Source organism: Euprymna scolopes, chromosome 16, assembly GCF_053919585.1.
Source record: "Euprymna scolopes isolate OS-2025 chromosome 16, ASM5391958v1, whole genome shotgun sequence".
NCBI lineage: Eukaryota > Metazoa > Mollusca > Cephalopoda > Sepiida > Sepiolidae > Euprymna > Euprymna scolopes.
Window position 1 is genome coordinate 123,034,281 of NC_136497.1, and position 24,279 is coordinate 123,058,559.

The window sequence follows — 24,279 nt, forward strand, 5'->3', positions numbered from 1 at the left end:
ATGACTGCCCTTTATGGACTCTCCTTAGCCTCCATTTGGAAAGCAACAGACTACAATTGAGTCTAAGGAAAGTACATAAAGAGTGCTCATATGCTGTTCCCCTTTGTTAAATTTGAAATTGATGGTACCTATGTTTTTCTGATCTTCTGCCATAAATACATACATACATACATGATGTGTGTGTGTGTGCGTGTATATATATAATTATTTATTATAATAATTATTAAATACCTATGGATATTAGTGTTTCACCCTTCTGGGAATCCTCAGCACAGGGTGTCAAGATTAACACTAGTCGATGCATTCAAACCTGGCAACAGAAGCCATCTCTGTCTTCATTAGCAAAGACTGCATCCATTCAACTACCGTTAACTGCATGAAATAACGTTGAAATTTAAACATTGTATTTTTAAATGTTTTTTTTTTTACGTCAGTCAGTATATATATATATATATATATATATATATATATATAATGAAGTAATCAAAGAATATATCTTTAACAAATCAACACTGTTAAGGGGAGCAATTAAATAAATTAAATAAAAGATGAACAATAAAAGTTACATATATATTTATTATATCATCAGATCAATAAAGAAATATCTGATCTTCTGCCATAAATACATACATACATGCATACATAATGTGTGTGTGTGTGTATATATATATATATATATATATATATATATATAATTATTTACTATAATAATTATTAAATACCTACAGACACTAGTGTTTCATCCTTTAGAGAATCCTCAGCACAGTACGTCACGATTAACACCAAACGATGGATTCAAACCCGGTAACAGAAGCCATCTCTGGCTTCATTAGCAAAGACTGCATCCATTCAACTACCGTTAACTGCATGAAATAACGTTGAAATTTAAACATTGTATTTTTAAATGTTTTTTTTTTTACGTCAGTCAGTATATATATATATATATATATATATATATATATATATATATATATATATATATATAAATAATGAAATAATCAGAGAATATATCTTTAACAAATCAACACTTAAGGGGAGCCAATTAAATAAAAGATAAACAATAAAAGTTACATATATATTTATTATATCATCAGATCAATAAAGAAATATCTGATGATATAAATTTATATGTAACTTTTATTTCTCATTTTTTATTTACTACATATATGTGGCAATTTTTTATTTACTGTATATATGTGGCAAGCCAAAAGTAGGTGAACATTCAATTTTCATTATTATAATTGTCTTATTACATATAGTTGTACGTATACATGATCTCTAAATAAATGTTTTGTTTTTTTAACTGTTCACCTAATTTTGGCTCACTCTGTTTATATATATTGAGATCTCCCGCACAGAGAATCTGTGGGAGAAGCGCCGCAGGAGAAAGATTTGGGAAGCCTCAGCAGCCACACCCAACATGACTTTTGACTGCAGCCGCTGTGGCCAAACCTGCTTGTCCCACATGGGGCTCGTCAGCCACAAAGCATGCCTGCAGTTGACGTGGAAAACCCCCTTCATTAGAATCTTAATTTGTGAAGTACTGCCAAAATATATATGTATGTGTGTATATATATATATATATATATATATATATATATATATTACAATAAGTTTACCAATGTAATCAAAATGGTAAACTTAAAATATATTATAAATATTAAAGAGTTAATATTTACAAGTAAAGTAATCTCAACCAGATGTAAAAGCTCAATAAAACTGAAAAGGAAATAGAGCTTATAATATGAACAAATGATTAATAAAACATGTTAAAAAAACATCTTGAAAAGAGTTAAAAACTTATTTAATTTTAAATAAGCTTTTAACTCTTTTTCAAGATGTTTTTTAACATGTTTTATTAATCATATATATATATATATATATATACATATATATATATATATACATATACATATACATATATATATATATATACATATACATATATATATATATATACATATACATATATATATATATATATATATATATATATATATATATGCCAGGTTGAAAGATATCCAAAAATTAAGAATAACTGAATTTCAACAAAGGTCGTTGATAGTGCTCAATCAAAGAGAGCAAATTATAGTTTTTATTTTTTTTTATGTAAATACAGTCATATGCTGTGCAGACCGTTTTGATGATAATTGAGCTCACCAGGCAAGAAAATTTTAAAATTTAAAAGGTTCAAGACCATTGTCAATTTTAGAGGAGAGAAAATATAATTTGCCATTTGAGGTGGCAAAGTATATTTTCTCTCCTCTAAGAAAAATAAAAACTATATATATAGTAACTACCCCGACGTAACTACCCCCGACAAACCTGACAAGCTACTAAGTCTCATCCCTTTACAGTAGAGATCCCTAGGTGCAAGAAAGCCTTTTACTCCAATAGTTTCTTCCCCAGAACTGCGAGTCTTTGGAACTCCCTTCGGGGATTCTGCTTTCCCAACTGCACTGATATGCTGAAGTTCAAGTGTAATGTTAACAAACATCTTTCTACTCATCTCCCTTCATAATGACCCCGCTAATTAAGTCCCTGATAGTAGCTCCCTGCTTCAAAGTGGCACTGTGCCTTGTTTGGGGTGAAAATTGAATTTAAAAAAAAAAAAAAAAGTATATATATATTGTTATCATTATTATTATTTTATGTAAATATTATACATAACTGTGCCCACTGGGAATACTTTCATGGATTTACATTTTAGTGATACATATCAGTGATTAGTATGGTAATAAATATTTGATATGTTTTCTTTTTCAGTATGGCTGTGCAGAGAAAAGAGAAGTTAGACAGTTTCAGTTCACCGCTTGGCCCGACCATGGTGTACCAGATCATCCTACCCCACTGCTGATGTTTATGCGTAGAGTAAAAGCTAGCAATCCACTGGATGCAGGACCAATGATAGCGCACTGCAGGTAAATACATACGAATCATTAGAAACCGTTTCCTAATGAACACATATTGTCCTATTCCTGCCCATATTTGACTTCGCTTGTTGCTTAGTGTTTCTAGTTCCTTTTACTTTAGGAGGAAGAGCACAAGAAAGAAAGAAAAATGAGAAGGGTTTTTTTTTTTTTCGTCTAGCTAATTTCAGCTCGCTGGTGGTTTAGACGGAGGAGATTGGTTATTGATGCACTATTGTCGTGCTATGATTTTTATTGCAGTACATGTTCAAATATGTTACTATTTACTTGCTTCCCCACAAGGGCAGAGTTAGACACAAGGTCGGTTTTTAATGTGGGAAAAATCCAGACCCCACCCCCCCACACACACACAAAAAAAAAAAAGGGGCACTCTGAATAGGAATAAAAATTGTTTCAGTCACGAAGAACTCCTCCACTAACTGAAAACCAAAAAAAAGTAAAGTGCAGTATCAGAACAGATACTACACTGTGATCTTGGCCCAGAGATGTTGATAAAATTCATTAACATCAATATATTTTTTTCGAAAATGCTCTATCCCAAGCTCAAGAAGAGTTTCTAAAACGGTATATTTTTTATTTTAGTATTAACTCTGGTTCCTTTGAGTGTGCACTGTACCAACGAAACAGGATTTGTTTTGTCAAGACCATTTTTAAATGTTATGTATAAAGTTGGCGTGAACAGAGAAAGAGAAGGTGGCATGTTATTAAGGTCTTGTGTATGACTTGAAGAGAAACTGGAACCTTATATATATATATATATATATATATATAAGTAGGTTGTAGTTTGCTTGAAGCATTGTTGAAGAAAATTATGAGGTAAAATTAAAAGCCAAGAACAATGCGAGATTTTTTTTTTTATATAGAGTAAAATTAAATGCAAACAAAAGAAATAAAGTTCTTTTTTTTGTTGTTTGTTTTTTCTTTTTCACACAAATTTTAACTCTAAACAACAGTAATTTTTTTTTTCTGTTGAGATTTATATCACCATTGAATACAACAGAAAAAAAAAATTACTGTTGTTTAGAGTTAAAATTTGTGTGAAAAAGAAAAAACAAACAACAAAAAAAAGAACTTTATTTCTTTTGTTTGCATTTAATTTTACTCTATATAAAAAAAAAATCTCGCATTGTTCTTGGCTTTTAATTTTACCTCATAATATATATATATATATATATATATATATATATATCTGATAAATATATATAATCTGAGTTTATTATTTTCCAGAGGTTAAGTAATCAATTAAATTTAATGAGGTTAATGCAAGAGTGCTCAGGATGTACTCTTTATTTGTTTTTACATAAGACACAATATGTTCCTACACAGTATAAGCTGTATCACCTGAAGAGGTCTCTAGTTACTAGGTGACCGAAACATGCTTATGACTGTGTAGCAACATATTACTGCTTATGTAAAAACAACTAAAAGAGTGTATATATTATATATATATATATATATCATCTGAATTATAATCTTAATACTCTCAAGTTTAATAAATTCCGCACTATCAGCTCAGCTCCAACCTCTGTCCCATCACTAGTGTTCCATTCCTGTGTCTGTTTTACAAGTACTTTAATGTAATGTGTTCTGATGAACTCATAGCACTTCAAACCCCCTCAATGAAAAACCCGACAAGCAGAAAACTCCCACCCTTCACTTTGGAAGTCTCTAACTACTAGAAAGCCTTTATCTATAATAGTTTCAGAATGCCAGATTTTGGAATGCTCTCCCTGTTTCCTGCTTTCCTGGCTGTACTAACCTCCAAAAGTTTAAATGTGACCTGAACAGACATTTCGCTGCTCAACTCCATGCAGTCTCCTGTTAGACATGATCCCAAATAACAGTCTTATGAACTTATTCGAGGACAGTCTTTTAATGAAAATGGAAACCGAATATAAAAAAGAGGAAGAAAAGAAAAGTTTGGCATGATTTTTTTTTGGGGGGGGGGAGGAGAGTATTATAATGAAATAAATTGAATAGGGCCAGAGGTCTCTTATCACTTAACAGCCTTTTAAGACTGAAACAGTAAAGTTATTGTCACGACTATTGGTAATTTTGTTTATCGAAATTGAATAAAATAATAATAATTATATATATATATATATATATATATATATATATGACAAATGCATTTTGGTGTCTGAAGAGTAGCTATTTTTCGAATATTTTAGATAATGTTTAAATTTGTCCAAATGATTACCAAACAATTGTAACACATAAGGAAATACACCATACATTTTATATTTTGTTGTCTCGATGTTTGCTAAAATATTATATATATATATATATATATATATATATATATATTCATCAGAGAGACTCGAATAGATTAACAATCAAAAATATTATATATATATATATATATATATATATATATATATATATATAGTTTTGCTTGTTTATCTGTTTATGTCTCTCCGCTGTTTGGAAAAACTGTTTGATTCCAGATATTTGAGGGAGAGTATCTTTTGAAAATAGGAAAATCTAAACATATTTTTCCCTCCTCTCCTTTGAAGTTTTGAAACATTTTTTTGTTTTTAGTTTTTTTGATCCTTATAATTGCAACTGAAGATTTATTATATCTTCTACCCTTTTCATATATTTTTTTCTCCATTGCCTTATTGAAGGCAAAATCGAAGTCTAGTAAAGAAAAGAGAATCAACTTAAAAAAAAATTTTTGAAGTTAAAATAAAATAAAAAATTTTGACATTTAAAATTAAAGCAAAAAAATATAAAAGTATATATAAAAATAAAATGATAAATATTTGTCAACAATAACAAGTTATTTAAAAAAAAAACGTCATTAATTTCCACTTTGATACAATGTTTATTTCTTAAAATACAGATTGCAGTGACTTGCACGAACAAAAGATCAAACATTAAAAATGATTGATATTTGGAATTCATTTAGCCTGTAATTAATTTCTAAAAGCGTACATGCACATGTGTGTTAGTGTATGCATGTGTAGATGCACATCTTTGTGTCGATGCATCTCTGCGTGTATTCATCTCACCGGGCTGTTAACTAAATCTGGCTGCTTTGATATTTTTTTTAAATCCGATTATTACTCGGGTTTTCATTTCCATTTCAAAAGATTTCATGACTTTTATTTTCTATTTATACTTTTTGATATCAATTTTTTTTTTTAATTTTTTTTTTTTCGTTTAAACGTTGTTTACGCGTAGGATTGCTTTGTTAATGTTTAATTCTAATTCACAAATTAATTACACTTAAAAAAAAGAAAGAAAAGAATCACCACTTATCAAGGCCGAAAGCCACTTAAGGATTTTTATTTTTATTTTATTTATCTTTAAAATTTAATTTTTAGTCTTGTTTACTTGTAGAATGGCCTTGTAAATATCCTATTTAAATTCACATTTTGATTACATTTTATTTATTTATTTATTTTTACTATTGGATCATCAATTATGAAGACGAAAAAGCTTACTGAGGATAAGGGTTTAAACCAGTCATTCTCAACCTTTCCTCTATAGTTGACTCCTCGGCTTTATGTAGTTGTCCATTTACCCCCTACACCCATGCAAAAAAAAAAATAAATAATGATAATAAATATATATATATATATATATATATATATATATATATATCATAGCCATCATAAAGTGCCCGAAAATCAAGAAGGTCAAAAAGAACCTTTTTTATTGTTTAGGACTTTAGGTTTTGTATAACAATAATATTATACATCGTACTTGGCCTTCAGGACAAGATCACAGTGTAGTATCTGTTCTTCAGATGCTGCACTTAAGATAATTTGTACCAGTCAATGGAGGGGAAACCCTCTATACTGGGACAATTATTATTTTTGGTAACCAGAGTGCCCCCTTTTTGCCTACTTTTAGGGGAGCTGGTTTATACCTCACATTAAAAACGGCCTTGTGCCTAATTTGCTCAGTGGGGGAGCAAATAAATACCATCTGTTCTTCAGATGCTACACTTCAATTTCTTGTTCTCTATCAGTGGAGGAGAAATCCTTGACGACTGAGACAATTTTTATTTTTGTTCATTTTCTCCACGTTAAAAAACGACCCTAGTGTCTAACTCTGTCCCGTGGGGAGGCATTGTAAATAGGAATAATAATATTATACATCCGTATAAAAAAAAAAAATGAAGAAAATCAAACGTTTTCTAAATAGAAAATCATGAAGTTCATGTGTATTAAGTTTTTTAGACTTGATACAATCTGAAAATAAATAATTATTTTAAATTATCAGGTACTTTAATTATTTACCCCCGATAATATAATTTTTCTGTGTGGTAAATTTATGCCTGGTTGAGACTCTGGTTTAAACCTTCTTTACATATAAAATAACCTTGTAAATATGCTTTTCTGTTTCCACTTTTTTATTAAGAAATTATTTCTAAATTATCATGTACTTCAATTTTTTACACCCCCCCCCTTCCCGATAATATAATTTTTTTACCCCTTAGGGGTAAATTTACGCCTGATTGAGAATCTCTGGTTTAAACCTTCTTTACATATAAAATGACTTTGTAAATATCCTTTTCTGTTTCCACTTTTTTATTAAAAAATTATTTTTGAATTATCAGGTACTGAATATTTAATTTTTTAACCCTGGGGTTTAATTTACCCCTGATTGATAATCATTATTTACTAATGAATTATCATTATTATGAATTGTCAAGTCTAAGAGCCACTTGGGGATATGAGTTACTGAGTTGGATAAATGTATAACTAAATAAATATTATGAGAAGATTGAAAATCATGACTAAAATTTGACAACTGTTTATAAGCAACAGACTAGAGAACCTTTCTTGACCTCTTTGCTAGGATCAAAGTGTAATATCTGCTCTGATGCTGCACTTCATCTTTATTGTTCTCGATCAGTGAAGGAAAGGTCCTTCTAAACAGGGGCAATTTTTATTTTTATTCCAATCCTGGGTTTATTTTTAGGGTAGCTGAATTTTCTCCACATTAAAAACCGAGCCTTTGAGGGGAGGCAGGTAAATAAGTTTAAGAATGTGTGTGTTTGTATATCTTGTAAAAACTATCAACAGATGTGTCGGAACGTGATGAAATCGGTATCTCGGATGACAAATATTGAAAAATTGGTCAAAAACATTAATTCCTTCACCTGCAAATGGGCCATTTTTCACAAGTAGGGGTCGCTTTTTTCGTTGACATTTTCACAAGTTCTCATCTCCTTTCAATTGACTACTCTTAATTCCAACGCTCGTGACTTCTGGTTTCACGGTGGACGCATCAGCTAAGACGTTAGGGTTTTTTTTTTCATCTTCTTTTCCTCCTTCGCCTTACGGGTTCGAGCCTGCCTGCCTACTACCACTTTTTTTTTAACACCTCTCTCCATCCAGGCTGCCTACTATTGTCTTGATCCCCCTCCCGCCACCTCTCCCACACCCCTGCTACTACCACATTCTTTTTTTAATATTATTCTTTCTCTTTTTTTTCAAAGGACAAAACAAGAAAATAGAGTTACAAAGTTGCCAAAAGTAAACCCAAAATCTGCTTTCTATCCTCCTATTGATGATATAGTTCAAAATGACCATGTTGTAACCCTCAGCGAAGCAATATTATTTACTCACTAGGAGTAGTCACACAGGCCATCATCAAAGACTTCTCTGTGAGAACAACTTGTGTTGTTCCCTGGAGTCCGAGTGACAACAAGTCTCCCCAAACTTCCAGTACTCTCCACCTCTTTCGATCACCTTTGCAAAAGAATTTGTGTTATTGCAACATCCACTTACCATTGATTTCTTGCTGGCGGTGACCATTAATCTTTACTGGAATTTGGGTGGCAATAAGCAACCTTATGGTCCCAGTCCTCTTTGCACTCAGCCAGCAGAGGTCTGGCTAGTGCTCTCTCTACTTGGTTTTTCCATCCTTCTTGACTCTCATTATTTGGTGTGGTACCCGTTTATGATGACACTCAAAATTATTATTATTGGCTCACAAGGAGCTTTGACACAGGTCATAAAGATCTCTCCTTGAAGCCAACCTGAGGCGTTCCCTGGAAGCTGAGTGACAACAAATCTCCTCAGATTTTCAGTACTTTCCACTTTTTCCAATAACATTTGCATTATCGCAACAGCTGCTTTCCATTGATTTCTTGCTGGCAGCAGCCATTGGTCTTCACTGGTATTTGAGTTGCAATAAGCCTCTCCAAGTTCTCAGTTCTTTTCGTACTTGTCCAGCAGAAGTCTGGTCAGGGCCCTCTCCTTGATCTTTCTATCCTCTTTGACCCTTCTTGGCTATTTGGCATCACTTTTTTGGGGGAAGGGGTCGATGATGAGGCAATGGGGGGGGGATGGGATAGTGGACTTTTAGATATGCAGCTTCAATGTTCTTGTTTCCATTTAACCCACCATCTTGGACCTTTGCAGAAGATGTGTATTAGTCTCCGCATTCAAGGGTTTTCCATAATCTTTCAGCTGTTTTCATTATTGTTATTCACTGTATCTTTCCAGCCATTCCTCTGATTTCAATTTCTCCCATTTTTTTCAAAGTTTTTCTGGATTGTTCCTAGTGCTCCTACTATTATAGGTACTATTTTGATTTTTTTTTTATCATCCATATTCCTTTCAGCTCTCTGGCTAGCTCTGTGTGTTTGTTCAGTTTCTCCTTTGATCAACTGAAACAACAAAGTGTACGATTTGGCAGGACTTTTCTTTCTTGTTAATTATTATGATATTCGGTCTTCTTGCTTGGATGGGTTTGTCTGTTTGTATGTCCGTGTCCCATAGGATTTTGTGATTGTTGTTTTCAAGTACTGTTGCCGGCATATGCTTGTACTGTTTGTTATTAATATTATTATTTTAATTATGATTATTCTTTTCCTCCTTTTTTTCAGTGCTGGCGTGGGTAGAACTGGTGCTTTTATCGTGATTGACTCAATGCTGGAACGTATTAAGCATGAGAAAACTGTGGACATTTACGGGCATGTGACTTGCTTGCGAGCTCAACGCAACTACATGGTGCAAACTGAGGACCAATACATATTCATCCACGATGCTCTACTGGAAGCGGTTACATGTGGAAACACCGAAGTTCCTGCACGCAACTTAGGTGCTCATATACAAAAATTATCACAGCCAGACCCTGGAGAAACAGTCACAGGCATGGAGCTAGAATTTAAGGTGAGATACGAGGTGGACGTGATGCTCAAATAGAAATAAAATGGATTACATTGACATACTTCTTTCTTCCATGGGACTCAATTAGAATAAATAGTAGCTGAAATGTCAGCCATTTTTATTTAATTGTAAAATCAAATGTGCAGCCATTGTTATCTAGTTTTGTTCTTGAATATTTGTTGACTTGACTTTACCTTTCTATTAAGAATTCTTTCTAGAACGATGGCAGGTACTTACAGGAGAGACCACATGAAGGTTGCCAATGTCTTTAAGTGACAGTGTCTTTGTGGAACGAACTGGGTTCGAACTTGGCTGCCCACATCGTTAACCACGTAACCCAATTAGATTAAGTAGTACCTGAAATGTTAGCCTCTTTTCATTTCAAAATTGTAGAATCCAATGCGAAGACTTTCTCATCCGGTTATGTTGACTTTGGCTTCGGCAACATTCACCCAAGATGGGTTGAGCTGGACCTTCCCATAGAACAAACATCACCCTCGATGAACGCAAAAACATATGCAATGGTTTGCAGCAACAAAGAGAGTTCTAAGCAACCAGGTCTAGGACCAGCGCCAACGCCAAACACTGTAGACCTAGGGACCGGAGATATGTTCAATGTTGGCTTTGATGATGTGTAACCACATTTTCCGCTGAACTTTTTTTTTTTTTTTTTTTTTTTTTTTTTTTTTTTTTACAAAGGAGTCATCACTTATGAAGGCCCAAACGCCACTTGAGGATAAGGGTTAATGGGTGTATAGTAGTCAGTGGGATAATATCATAGTAATCGTTAGTAGTGGAAATCTGGTAAATTAGATTACTTAAGAGGATGACTCATCAATAACTTGTTCACATTGGACTTAAAGACGATCATCAATCTTGGAGTGGTTCTGAATTTATTGCTTTGTAAATGAACTCTGTGTTATGGTGCACAACGTGGCCAAACCAACAAAGTCTCCTTTTGAAAAGTGTGTTGCTGATGAGCATCATTCTTGATGATGAATTTTGTTGGCATTCGTTTCCTTGATATCTTTCTATTAAGAATTCTTTCTAGAAGGATATTGGATGCTTACGGAAGAGACAATATGAAAATTGCCAATGTTCTTAAGTGACAGTATCTTTGTGGAACCGACTGGGTTCAAACTTGGCTACCTGCATCATTAACCTTTGGGCCATCGTCAGCTCCTTGCTGATGTTGCTGCCAGCCAAATAATCTTTGAGATTTGGTATTATTTATTATAAATCACTTTAATTTAAATGTGCAGACCTTATTATGCAGTTCTATTCTTAAACATTAAACAATAGTTGTGAAATTGATTTGGTCTTGTTATTTTAAATAAAATTTGGTCCTATGTTGTTTTAACATAGGATTGTTTTAGACTAAAAGATTTCCAAGAATTATTACTTCTCACTGAAAAACATGTATATTGGTATTTTTTATGATAAAAACCAAATATTGTGGAATTTTCTAACTTGATGAATTAAAAAAAATGTCTGGTAGTCATTGTATTGAATGTATAATGAATTTTTGTAAAGAATGTATCACAATTACGAATTAATGTTTTTCTTTTTTATTTACAGAGATTAGCAAACGTGAAGGCTAATCCAAACCGATTTGTCAGTGCCAATCTTCCAGTGAACAAATTTAAAAATAGACTAGTAAACATATTACCATGTAAGTATTAGTATACATTTGTTTATTTAGATATTAGAGCAAGTTCCAATTACAGATTTACTATATATAACTGGTTTCCTCCTCTCGTATGAAAGCTTTGAATAATTATTCAGTTAATTACACAAACTACTTTTTTAGAAAATTATTGTGTTGCCCACCTTACAGATAATAATGGATTCTTCCACTCATTATAAAGACAGGGAGAATATGTCTCTTGGCGGTTATGTACAAGTATTGCACTTAGGGCAGTCGGACTAATGTATACCAGCACTCTTCCTTTGTTGTATTTGCTTTTCTGTTCATTGTATTTTGTTTTTGCTAATTACCAAGTTGTGTTTTTCTTCCGGACCCTTACAGGACCACAGCAAGAATGGAAGATTTATGTGAGCCGTTGATTATAATCATGGTAAAAGAGAGAGAGAGAGTCAGTTATGTTAAGCACATTGTTTATAAGTCCCTTGTCGACAAAGGAGGGATTGGACCTAGTAATTCACTCCCATTTGTCCATTCGTTTGTTCGCACTTTTTTCAATAACTGCTCCTTAGATTTTTTAAACATTTTACACAAACATTAGTCATGGTGAAAGTAAATTTTTGTCAAAACAGATTTTCCAGGATAACTCTGGTTGCTCCGTAGGGGGCATTATAGAGGTAAAATTGCTCTTGAATCGTTTGTTCACACTTTTCTCAATAACCACCCCTTGAATTTTTTTAGAAATTTGCACAAACATTAGTCATGGTGAAAGTAAATTTTTCACTCATGGAGGGGGAACCCCACATGTTTGGCTTCTTATATTACAATATTTGTTCTTAACTTGGTCATTTCAACAAGACTGAGCAAGTCGAATCACCTACAAACCCTTATATCACTCCTCAGATGTCATATCTGCCTACTTGTATCAGAGTGCCTTTTTTGAGAGGTGGATTTTTCCGATATTAAAACTGACCTTATGTCTAACTCTTATGTGGAGGCAAGTAAATAGGACTTCCATTCTCACAGTACAGAATTCTATAATCAGAATCAACCCCCCCCCCTCGATTCTTATAACCTCTTTCTACAGCACGTCCTAGCTTGGTGCTAGTCTGCACTAGCTAATGTATCCACTAGCCAACCTCCCCACCTTAATTTCTAAAATTATTACCTTAAAAAACAATGTGCTTGTTTAGTTTAGAAATGGCCATTTATATAAAGATGATATTTTTTATTCAGTGCATATCTTTTTTTTTTTTTTTTTTTTTTTTTAATGTTGTGTTCATTAATTTAATTTTGAAAGGACAGTCTTTATAATCTTTCATTTTTTTTTTTTTTTTTTGTGCAGATGAATCTACACGGGTGTGTTTACAGCCAATCCGTGGTGTAGATGGATCGGACTATATCAACGCCAGCTTCATTGATGTAGGTTACTTTTTTATCCCCCCCCCTCTTTCCCCCAAATATTTTTTCCAATGAAAATGTATCTGGAATTTTTATGAATACTGGACACGAGATACTGTTGTTGCCTTAAAGGGCCGAAAGAAATGAGTAGGTATTTATTTACAGAAAGTACAGAAGTAGTGAACTGGCAGAAACTGTTTCTGGATTGGTCATAGTGATTCTCTTTGTTATCACAAATAGTGTCGAATCAGAGTTGATCACTATAATGAATTTAATAGTCAGTGCTTAGCTGTCTGACCAGTTGATCGACAAACAAATAAAATGAAAAGAACACGAGGAAACCTGTTTTTAAGAAGGATGGAACGTTCCAGTTATACACAGAGGGCAAGTCAATTCCCAGAGTTCTGATTGGCTGCTAGTCCATGCGTGAAGCCATAGGCATTACCCTATCAACAACTGCTGCCCCAGTACTGGCAAATAAATTTTCCGAGTTCTGATTGGATAAGTAATAAAGAATATTCTTGCTTGAACTAAGCAATATTTACATATGAACTATTGGAGCCCTTTAAACCAGTACCATGTCGATTTAGTTCTACAATTGCCATGGTTAGAATCATTTCATAGAATAAAATAAAAATTTTCTTACAGATGCAGTAATCAGATGAAGGGTTCTCAATTAATTGGAGAAGAAACTAAATTAACCATTTTAAAATCAGTCCAATTCATGCAGTCTGCATTATAAAGATCTTATGATATGGAGAAAAAAAGGTTTAATCCTTAACATTTTGACCCCTATTTAATAATTCGTATTATGTTTATTATTTTTGTTGGGTATGACGAAGAATTTCCTAAAATTTTTTGAAAAAAAAAAAAAAAAAAAAAAATGTAGAAAAATTGGCAGACGTATTTTTTAAATTTTTTTTGTGGTCTAATGGTAACTGCTGACTAATCGTAAAACTTCAAATATCAAATCTCTCGGATTGTTATAGGGATGACCACGCTTTTGTTCTGATGATTTTTGTCAGTAAAAATGTGTAAACCCTATTAACTTTTAATGTGGTTTAATGTTTGTTTTATTTTTTGCATTTTTCAGGGTTATCGCTATAAGAGGGCCTATATAGCCACTCAAGGTCCTCTTGTAGAAACCACTGAAGACTTCTGGCGTATGCTTTGGGAACACAATTCAACAATTATCGTAATGCTGACAAAATTAAGAGAGATGGGAAGGGTAAGTTGATTTTGAATCCTTTTTATCCTTTTTCATTCATGAATTCATTGTTGCTCATCGTTTTTTGATGTTGCCCAGGTGTTCAGACTGTCAATGTATTTTTTTTGTTGTTGTCCTCTGCTTCTTCTACCCACGATCTTTCCTGTTATCCTTTGCTGGTTGTCAGAGAGTGGTTTGATGATGATCAGGTGGCATCTGTTGATCATAGCAATCTTTACTGAGCGAGGTGTTTGATGTATTGCCATAGCTTTCTTTGCAGTTGTAAAGATAATAGGTTGCAGTTTCTTTCTGTCCGAGCAGTGCCTATACCATTGTACCCAGAGATATCTTCTGCTCAGCACAATGGAATACAAAACCATGGACAGAATTATTTGTTTCCTTCCGTATTGCATCTGTCACCTGCTTTCCATAACCTTACGTTACTCTGATCAGGTGGCTAAAATGGGTTCTAGAGAGAAGGAAGCATCTTACTTTTCCTTTGATAGTAGTGTTGTTTCGCTATCCAGTTGAATCCTTTACAATATTTAATTTGAGCAAAGTTACTTTCAGATTAATTTGATTTTATAGTATAGGTAGACCATTCATTTATACTATATCTAATATATAAACGGCTATATGTATGTCTGAAAATATGGAGACAGACCAACAAACTATCTCCTCTGAAACTAAAAATCATAGAACGGCGCTAGGAGCCTCAAATGATTGGATTTATTATGGGCCGTTTTTATGGGTCTTTACCGGTTAAAATAGTTTTTAAGGGGTCAAAATTGGAAAAAAAATTGTTAAGCATTTTATACATTTATCATAGTTTATTTTTTAGTTTTTAATCAGTTGGTACAGTGGTAACGTCATCAGATTTGAATGCTACAGTTTTGGTTTCGATTCTAGCTGATGGTACCTAAAGACTTTTTTTTTTTACTTTTGATATTACAACTCTAATAATATATACAAAATCTGAACAAATTAAAATATCATATTTAAGCATATTTTTACACATGGGCAAAGCCTCCACCCCACCACTAGTGTGTGTGTGTGTATATATATATATATATAAATGTCAGTTTGTTACAAAAATAATTTGACTGAATAATATATGAAATTGCTTTTATTCCTCGAATCTAGATTTTCACAATCTACTAAAAACTGTGGCCTCAGTGTTTTCAATATACACAAGACATCATTATGAGTCGCATCTTCTGCTCAGTACGGATTGCAAACCCACGTGATTTCTTTTTTGCTATTCCTTCTGATCCAGGACAAGTTGGTTGGTGGACGGCCAACTGTTGAAAGATGTCCAATCAAAAACATTTTCTCTCCACCTCCTAAGCTTTCCTCTACCTCTTTTAACTTCTAACATACCCTCCAAGCATAACTTTGACAGACCAGTGGTTGAGCCTTTGACATGACAAAAATATTTAAAGGTTTTACTTATGATTTTATCAAATAGAAGGGGTAGGGAAGTAGTTTGAAGGAGGGTGGATATTTTGTTTTTATTGATGAGGTGATGAAACGCATTACCTGATTTTGAAACCCCTCAATGCGATTGGCTAGTTGTTTAATCCATGTGATACAATCAAGCCCATATAAAACTACTGGGAGGATATAAATTAAATAAACTTTTACTTTACGTTATCAGCATCCTTATTTTTAGACACTACATGCAATATTTACAAGACACTTCAGTTTTTATAAGTAACTATAATTATCTCTAAATAAATATAAGAATAAGTAATAGTGTAATGTTTATTTCATTTAACTACTTTTTTAGAAGGTTAGACACAAGGTCAAGTGTGGGTTTGATGGATGTGTTTCTGTGAAATAAACTGGATTTGAACGTAGCACATTCAGATTTCCAGCCCATGTTGTTAACCAATAGGTTACCATGACCTTATAGATAAAATTTAATAATCATAAATTCTTGAATGAAAGTTTTTTATGTCCTTATGATTTCACGTTGTTAACCAATAGGATGAAGTTTAATGTTTATAAATTCTTGAAAGTTTTTTTATGTCCTTATGATTTCACGTTGTTAACAAATAGGATGAAGTTTAATGTTTATAAATTCTTGAAAGTTTTTTTATGTCCTTATGATTTCACGTTGTTAACAAATAGGATGAAGTTTAATGTTTATAAATTCTTGAAAGTTTTTTTATGTCCTTATGATTTCACGTTGTTAACAAATAGGATGAAGTTTAATGTTTATAAATTCTTGAAAGTTTTTTTATGTCCTTATGATTTCACGTTGTTAACAAATAGGATGAAGTTTAATGTTTATAAATTCTTGAAAGTTTTTTTATGTCATTATAAATTTAGTTTTCACGCGTGCATTTCACCAATGTTACTCTTTTTTCACAGGAGAAATGTCATCAATACTGGCCCAGCGAGAGATCTGCCCGCTACCAGTACTTCGTTGTCGATCCAATGGCAGAATATAACATGCCTCAGTACATCCTCAGAGAATTTAAAGTTACTGATGCTAGGGTAAGTTTCATTCACACATTCTTCATTCCCAATTTTTTTTTCTTGCATTTTTGGATTTCAATCTTTTATTTATTTATTTTGGATTTCAATCTTTTTATTTATTTATTTTGGATTTCAATCTTTTTATTTATTTATTTATTTTGGATTTCAATCTTTTTATTTATTTATTTTGGATTTCAATCTTTTTATTTATTTATTTATTTTTGGATTTCAATCTTTTATTTATTTATTTTGGATTTCAATCTTTTATTTATTTATTTTGGATTTCAATCTTTTTATTTATTTATTTATTTTGGATTTCAATCTTTTTTATTTATTTATTTTGGATTTCAATCTTTTATTTATTTATGTATTTTGGATTTCAATCTTTTATTTATTTATGTATTTTGGATTTCAATCTTTTATTTATTTATTTATTTTGGATTTCAATCTTTTACTTATTTATTTATTTTGGATTTCAATCTTTTATTTATTTATTTATTTTTGGATTTCAATCTTTTATTTATTTATTTATTTATTTATTTTGGATTTCAATCTTTTATTTATTTATTTTGGATTTCAATCTTATTTATTTATTTATTTTGGATTTCAATCTTTTATTTATTTATTTATTTATTTTGGATTTCAATCTTTTATTTATTTATTTTTGGATTTCAATCTTTTATTTATTTATTTTGGATTTCAATCTTTTTATTTATTTTGGATTTCAATCTTATTTATTTATTTTGGATTTCAATCTTATTTATTTATTTTTGGATTTCAATCTTTTATTTATTTATTTATTTATTTTGGATTTCAATCTTTTATTTATTTATTTTGGATTTCAATCTTTTATTTATTTATGTATTTTGGATTTCAATCTTTTATTTATTTATGTATTTTGGATTTCAATCTTTTATTTATTTATTTATTTTGGATTTCAATCTTTTACTTATTTATTTATTTTGGATTTCAATCTTTTATTTATTTATTTTGGATTTCAATCTTTTATTTATTTATTTTGGATTTCAATCTTTTTATTTATTTATTTTGGATTTCAATCTTTTATTTATTTATTTATTTATTTTGGATTTCAATCTTTTATTTATTTATTTTTGCATTTCAATCTTTTATTTATTTATTTTGGATTTCAATCTTTTTATTTATTTTGGATTTCAATCTTTTTATTTATTTTGGATTTCAATCTTATTTATTTATTTTGGATTTCAATCTTATTTATTTATTTTGGATTTCAATCTTATTTATTTATTTATTTTTGGATTTCAATCTTTTATTTATTTATTTATTTATTTTGGATTTCAATCTTTTATTTATTTATTTATTTTTGGATTTCAATCTTTTTATTTATTTATTTATTTTTGGATTTCAATCTTTTACTTATTTATTTATTTTGGATTTCAATCTTTTATTTATTTATTTATTTATTTTGGATTTCAATCTTTTATTTATTTATTTTTGGATTTCAATCTTTTATTTATTTATTTATTTATGTATTTTGGATTTCAATCTTTTATTTATTTATTTATTTTGGATTTCAATCTTTTATTTATTTATTTATTTTGGATTTCAATCTTTTATTTATTTATTTATTTTTGGATTTCAATCTTTTATTTATTTATTTATTTATTTTGGATTTCAATCTTTTATTTATTTATTTATTTTTGGATTTCAATCTTTTATTTATTTATTTATTTTGGATTTCAATCTTTTTATTTATTTATTTATTTTTGGATTTCAATCTTTTTATTTATTTATTTATTTTTGGATTTCAATCTTTTATTTATTTATTTATTTTGGATTTCAATCTTTTATTTATTTATTTATTTTTGGATTTCAATCTTTTATTTATTTATTTATTTTTGGATTTCAATTTTTTATTTATTTATTTATTTTTGGATTTCAATCTTTTATTTATTTATTTATTTTGGATTTCAATCTTTTATTTATTTATTTATTTATTTTGGATTTCAATCTTTCATTTATTTATTTCAATCTTTTATTTATTTTGCATTCCTTTGTAAAGATTTTTTTATGTTGATTTTAATGTAATTCTTTTGTTTTTTTTTACCCTTTTAGAATTTTTGGTAATCGTTACTATTATCGACATGAATTATTTTAATGGAAATTGAAAAAGGAAGCAGTATTAGTCGCTTGCATGTAAATAGTAGTGTTGGAACGATTAATCGGAATCAGGAGTCGAAAAAAAGAGGAACTTTTAAGGATACTGGAATCAGAAAAATTAGTACCTATTTTCCGATGCCAATAACGATTCTTTTAATTTCCTTTTCTATTTAATTTTGTTAAAAGAAAATTCTTCAATTGCTGGTAGTAATGATAAAATAAATATTTAGTGATTTTAGCTAATAGTAAATCATCACCCACAAGTGTTTATTTTTACATTTGAGAAAATATCTGTATTTAACGTGTTTTTATGGTCATTGGGGAATAAACTATTTCATACTATTTAGAAATTTATAAAGAATCAGTATCAGAATCGGTAATTGTATCAGAATTGGGAATTTAGTAAGGGATTGGTCATTGTATGAGAATCGGGGAAAATATTGGAATCGTCCCCTCACTAGTAAATAGCATGAAAAAATGGGCAGTAAACAGAAATTAAAAAAAACAACAATCTTTTAGACTTTGGAGAGGGGGATCATTCTTGCATAAAAATTTAATGTAAAATGATCACCCGCTTCCAGACTAGGAGGCAATAATGATTGCCCACTAGCGGTTTTAAGAACTGTACTTGAGAAACACTATCTAGAAATTTAGAAAGAGTGATAACTAATGAATTTAACAAGGTCATTAAGAGTGCTCAATAAAAGAGCAAGATATATATGTATATACTCTATTTTAATCTTGCATGAATTTGAGAAACCTTAAAATGATTCATATTTTAAATGTGTAGTTATACTACGTACATATATATATGTGTATGTTATAAAAATTAGTATAATTAAAAGCTTCTCAAATTCATGCTAGAATTATTCATATAAATCCATAGTGCAACAGATAAAGTGCTAAGTAATAGTCAGTTTTAAATGACAGTCTTTTGGAGGTTGATGGTTCAATCCTTAGCATCGGCAATAATAAAAATATAATTCAGAATTACTTAGAACTTCCACGCAGTTATGAATAGTGATAGAATAAGAACAATCTACTCCGGCTCATAGATTGTACAGAATTTGGAACAAAACTTTTTATTCAGATTCCCACTAATAATCCATTTTTCTTTTTGGCGGCCAATTTTTTTACAGGATGGACAATCGCGAACTGTAAGACAATTCCAGTTCACTGACTGGCCCGAGCAAGGAGTGCCTAAGTCGGGAGAGGGATTCATTGATTTTATTGGGCAAGTTCACAAAACTAAGGAACAATTCGGTCAGGATGGACCAATTACTGTACACTGCAGGTAAGCAAAAATTATTATCTAATTTATTGGTTGCCTCCAAAATTATGAAAAAAAAACCAAAAAAAACAAAACAATATTTATAAATATATACTAGTATAATATAATGTAAACATATACTAGTATAATATAATGTAAATATATACTAATATAATATAATGTAAACATATACTAGTATAATGTAATACAATTATGGGAGCTTATGCCCTTATTGAACTTATTTTTTTAATAGTATTTTCAAGTTAAATTAAAGTTTTACAACATTTTTTTATTAAATTGTTAGGTGAAAGTACAGAATATTTACAAAACACCCTCCCCCATCTCCTCATGTTAAGAATGGTTTTCTAAATAATAACGTTACAAACCGCATCAAGATAAGAAAAACTCAACACAATTAAGAGGAACAAACAACTATATTAAATGAAAAAAAAAAACTAATGCGATGATTAATTAATAAAATATTAAAAAAACAGCCTGATTAGAAGAGGGAACTTGTACAAATTTTGAATTGGAAGAATCAGAAGTTACCAAATCCTTCCTCTCCCACTCGCCTCTTAATTATTTCTTAAACGATTCTATTTCATGTTAAATTTCAGTGCCGGAGTCGGAAGGACTGGTGGTTTCATTACATTAAGCATTGTGCTCGAAAGAATGAGGTATGAAGGTGTTGTGGACATGTTCCAAACCGTGAAGATGCTCCGAACACAGAGACCAGCCATGGTACAAACAGAGGTAAGTTAGAATCAGACATCACTGAATTCATTGTATGGTCCTTCTCCAGTATACTCCTATGAAATATTGCACTTAGAAACAAATTAATATAATTCTATTGAAAAATATTAGCATACATCCATATCTTGTTAGGAAAAGTATCTTGTAAATGTTTAACAATAAAAAAAAAATTATTAATATTGGTGTGTAGTTTTTTTTTTTTTTTTTTACAAAGTAGTCACCACTTATCAAGGCCTGAAAGCCACTCGGGGATAAGGGTCATTGCATGTACAGTAACCAATGGGATAGTATCGTACCAATCGAGATTTGATAAAGCGTCTTACTTAAGGGGGGGGGGTCTCATCAGAAATTTGTTTATGTTGTTTTTTTGTTTTTTTTTTTTTTCTGGTTCGACACCATTTTAATTGAATTTTATGGCCCTTCTCCAGTATTATACTCGTATGAATTTTTAAAAAAAATTATTTTGGGAGTCACCATTTATCAAGGCCTGAAAGCCACTCAAGGAGTCTTATCAAACTTGAATATAATGAATGTTAACATAGTAGTCCAGCAATCGTTAATGGTGTAGATTGGATAGAATTTGACTATTTAAGGGGACGGCTTAACAAGAACTTGTTTACATTAGACTTGAAGGCTACCATATTATAATCAACCAGGAAGCAGGCCAGTAGAACAGTATTTCATGGGCGGTCAGTTCTAGGAAAGAATCTTTGTTCATGCAGTATGTGTTTAGATTTAAGTACAGATAGAGAGTGAGGGAAATGGTTGATAGTGGTTGTAGCTAGTCGAGTGTTTTTTTGTGAAAGTTATGGGGGACCATAGATAGTATCGTAATCGTTAATGGTGTAAATTGGGTAGAATTTGAGTATTTATCAGGATGGCCTAACAAGAACTTGTTTACATTGGATTTGAAGGGTGCTATATTGTATTCAACCAGGAAGCAGTACGTTGACACTCAAGAATTGTGAATGTCAATGAACTTAAAGGATTAAATTGTAAGATGGTCAACATCATGAAACTTGGAATATAGACTTTTGTCATATATATATATATATATAAATCTGCAATTCTACATCCAGACTAGTAGACTAGATTCTCAAGGAATGTATGTGTGTGTGTGTGTGTGTATATATATATATATATATATATATATATTATATTCATGCATCTTTGTGTGTGCGTGTGTGTATATATATATATATATATTATATTCATGCATCTTTGTGTATGTGTATATATATATTATATTCATGCATCTTTGTGTATGTGTATATATATATATATATATATATATATATATATATATATATATACATACATATGGCATAATCACGTTGACACACCGATGTTAAGCAACGTTGAGTTTGGCTAGTACCAGATGGGTGACCATTTGGGAATTCTAGGCGTTGTATGTGCCTTCCGCTTATCTCGGCATTGTTTCCAGCCGTCCTGAACCTCCACTTGCAACTGGTATTCAACAATGATGACTCAAGAAAGGTGTGGTTGGAGATTGCGCAACTCTTGCTACAAAAATTTCATGCGCAGGCACCCTTACAGTTGGTATCCATAGTCTGTCAAGCCATATATATGTATATGGTGATATACAAATTACCATTAGCGTATGAAGTGATGCTCTTTGTGTAAACAAGTTGAGCTTAGGTATTTGGACAATGTAAAAACATTGTTAATTCACCGTCCGCAAGGCAGCTGCTGTATAGTGCAATGATCAGAAGCTCCGACTGTCGTTTGGGCAATCAGGTTTCAATCCTGGCTTGAGGTAGTTGCTTGTCTAGCCGCACTGATGAGCTGTGAAACAGCGAAACGGTACTGTATGTGGATGACTATATATATATATATATATATATATATAACATGCACACACACACACACACCTGTCCTCTCTAGATTTGTGGATTAAATAGCACGGTAGACTAAACTCTCAAGCTTTGGTAGGACAAATAATGTGGGAGACGAAATGCACACAATCTCACTAATTGGCTTTGTTATTGAATGGTGAATCCTCCTTATGAAAAGGAGTTTAAAATAACCATACTTGAATTTTCTTTTTGTTTTCAAAAGTAAATTCTTATATTTCTTTCTTCCATGTTATTTTATTTTATTTTTTTTTCAATAAAGTAATTTCTCTTTTTTGTTTTTATTTTCTTTCAGGACCAATATCAATTCTGTTATCGTGCAGCGCTGGAGTACCTTGGCTCTTTCGATCACTATGCAAACTGAAGCAGCGATTGCCTTTTCCTATCTATGCAGCCCTCTGTTTATTAGTCCTTGGGCATACGTATGCTTTCTGAGAAGGCACCTCGTGGAATGAGACTGTATACACATAGCAGGAAGCAGAGGGACATGCTGGTTCTCTTTGAATATGTTATGTCCATCTTCATATGCAAAAGAAAACAACAACAACATCATAATAACGTAAAAGCAATTAACAAAAGTGAAAGTTTTACTATCCAACAGCTTTATAAATGAACCGAGAACATTCTGTTTCGGCTTCCAGTCTGTAGAGGGTGACAAAATCAGTCCAGCCAAGAAGCACTGCTCGAATCAATACCAAACAAACAAACAAACAAACAAACATGAACAAAATCACACAAAAACAAAAAATAGTTATTAAAAAAAAAAAATAATTAAAAAAACAAAAAAAACAAAAACAATTACATCACAATATCCAAAAAAAAAAAAAAAAAAAAAAAAAAAATGGAAAGAAAACTTCTGTTAAAATGGCTCAGTTATTTTTTTAAGTTCATCTTTTTCTAACTGATTTCTTTTATTTTCTTTTTCCTATTTTATTCTATGATTTTTTCATCTGATTCTCCTTTGCTTTTGTTTATACAAATAAGAAAAAAAAAAGCTACAGACTATTGATTTTTTAATAACATTTTTCTTCTTTTTAAAAAAAAAAAAAAAAAAACATGGAGGAAAACTCAATACTTGATTTGTTACTGTATTGAATGATTATTATTATTATCATTATTATATTAATAACTACATTATATGGTTAATCCTGACTGAATACAAAAGAACTGTATGCCAGGGACTTTTTAGCATTTCTGCTAGCATCATGAAGCATGATGCAGCAAGGATCTGGCGATTTTTTTTTTTTTGTCCAATAATGACAGACAGTAAAGACAAATGGAAACCATCTTTTTCATGGGATAACTTGCCTAAAAAAAATCAAAAGAAAAATATATATAAAAAAAATATATATATATATATATATATATAAATACACACAAACTTTGTGGATGCTCCGGCAGTGCCCATCATGGTTGTAACATAATGTAACTGTTGTAACGATG

General features: G+C 30.8%; 1 protein-coding gene across 50 annotated transcripts in view; it reads left to right on the forward strand.

Moving 5' to 3' along the window:
• Positions 1-23,634, forward strand: part of LOC145296067 (tyrosine-protein phosphatase Lar-like) — a 1,305,806-nt gene extending 1,282,172 nt beyond the window's left edge. For all 50 annotated transcript variants that reach the window (XM_080142138.1, XM_080142152.1, XM_080142158.1 and 47 more), the window contains 9 exons: positions 2,767-2,921; positions 9,781-10,066; positions 11,642-11,735; positions 13,054-13,130; positions 14,203-14,337; positions 16,693-16,818; positions 20,079-20,233; positions 20,827-20,962; positions 23,132-23,634. In XM_080142138.1, the coding sequence (XP_079998264.1) occupies positions 2,767-2,921; positions 9,781-10,066; positions 11,642-11,735; positions 13,054-13,130; positions 14,203-14,337; positions 16,693-16,818; positions 20,079-20,233; positions 20,827-20,962; positions 23,132-23,200 (1,233 nt within the window). In that variant the 3' untranslated portion in view covers positions 23,201-23,634. The remainder of the gene's footprint in view (positions 1-2,766; positions 2,922-9,780; positions 10,067-11,641; positions 11,736-13,053; positions 13,131-14,202; positions 14,338-16,692; positions 16,819-20,078; positions 20,234-20,826; positions 20,963-23,131) is intronic.
• The last annotated feature ends 645 nt before the right edge of the window (positions 23,635-24,279 follow it).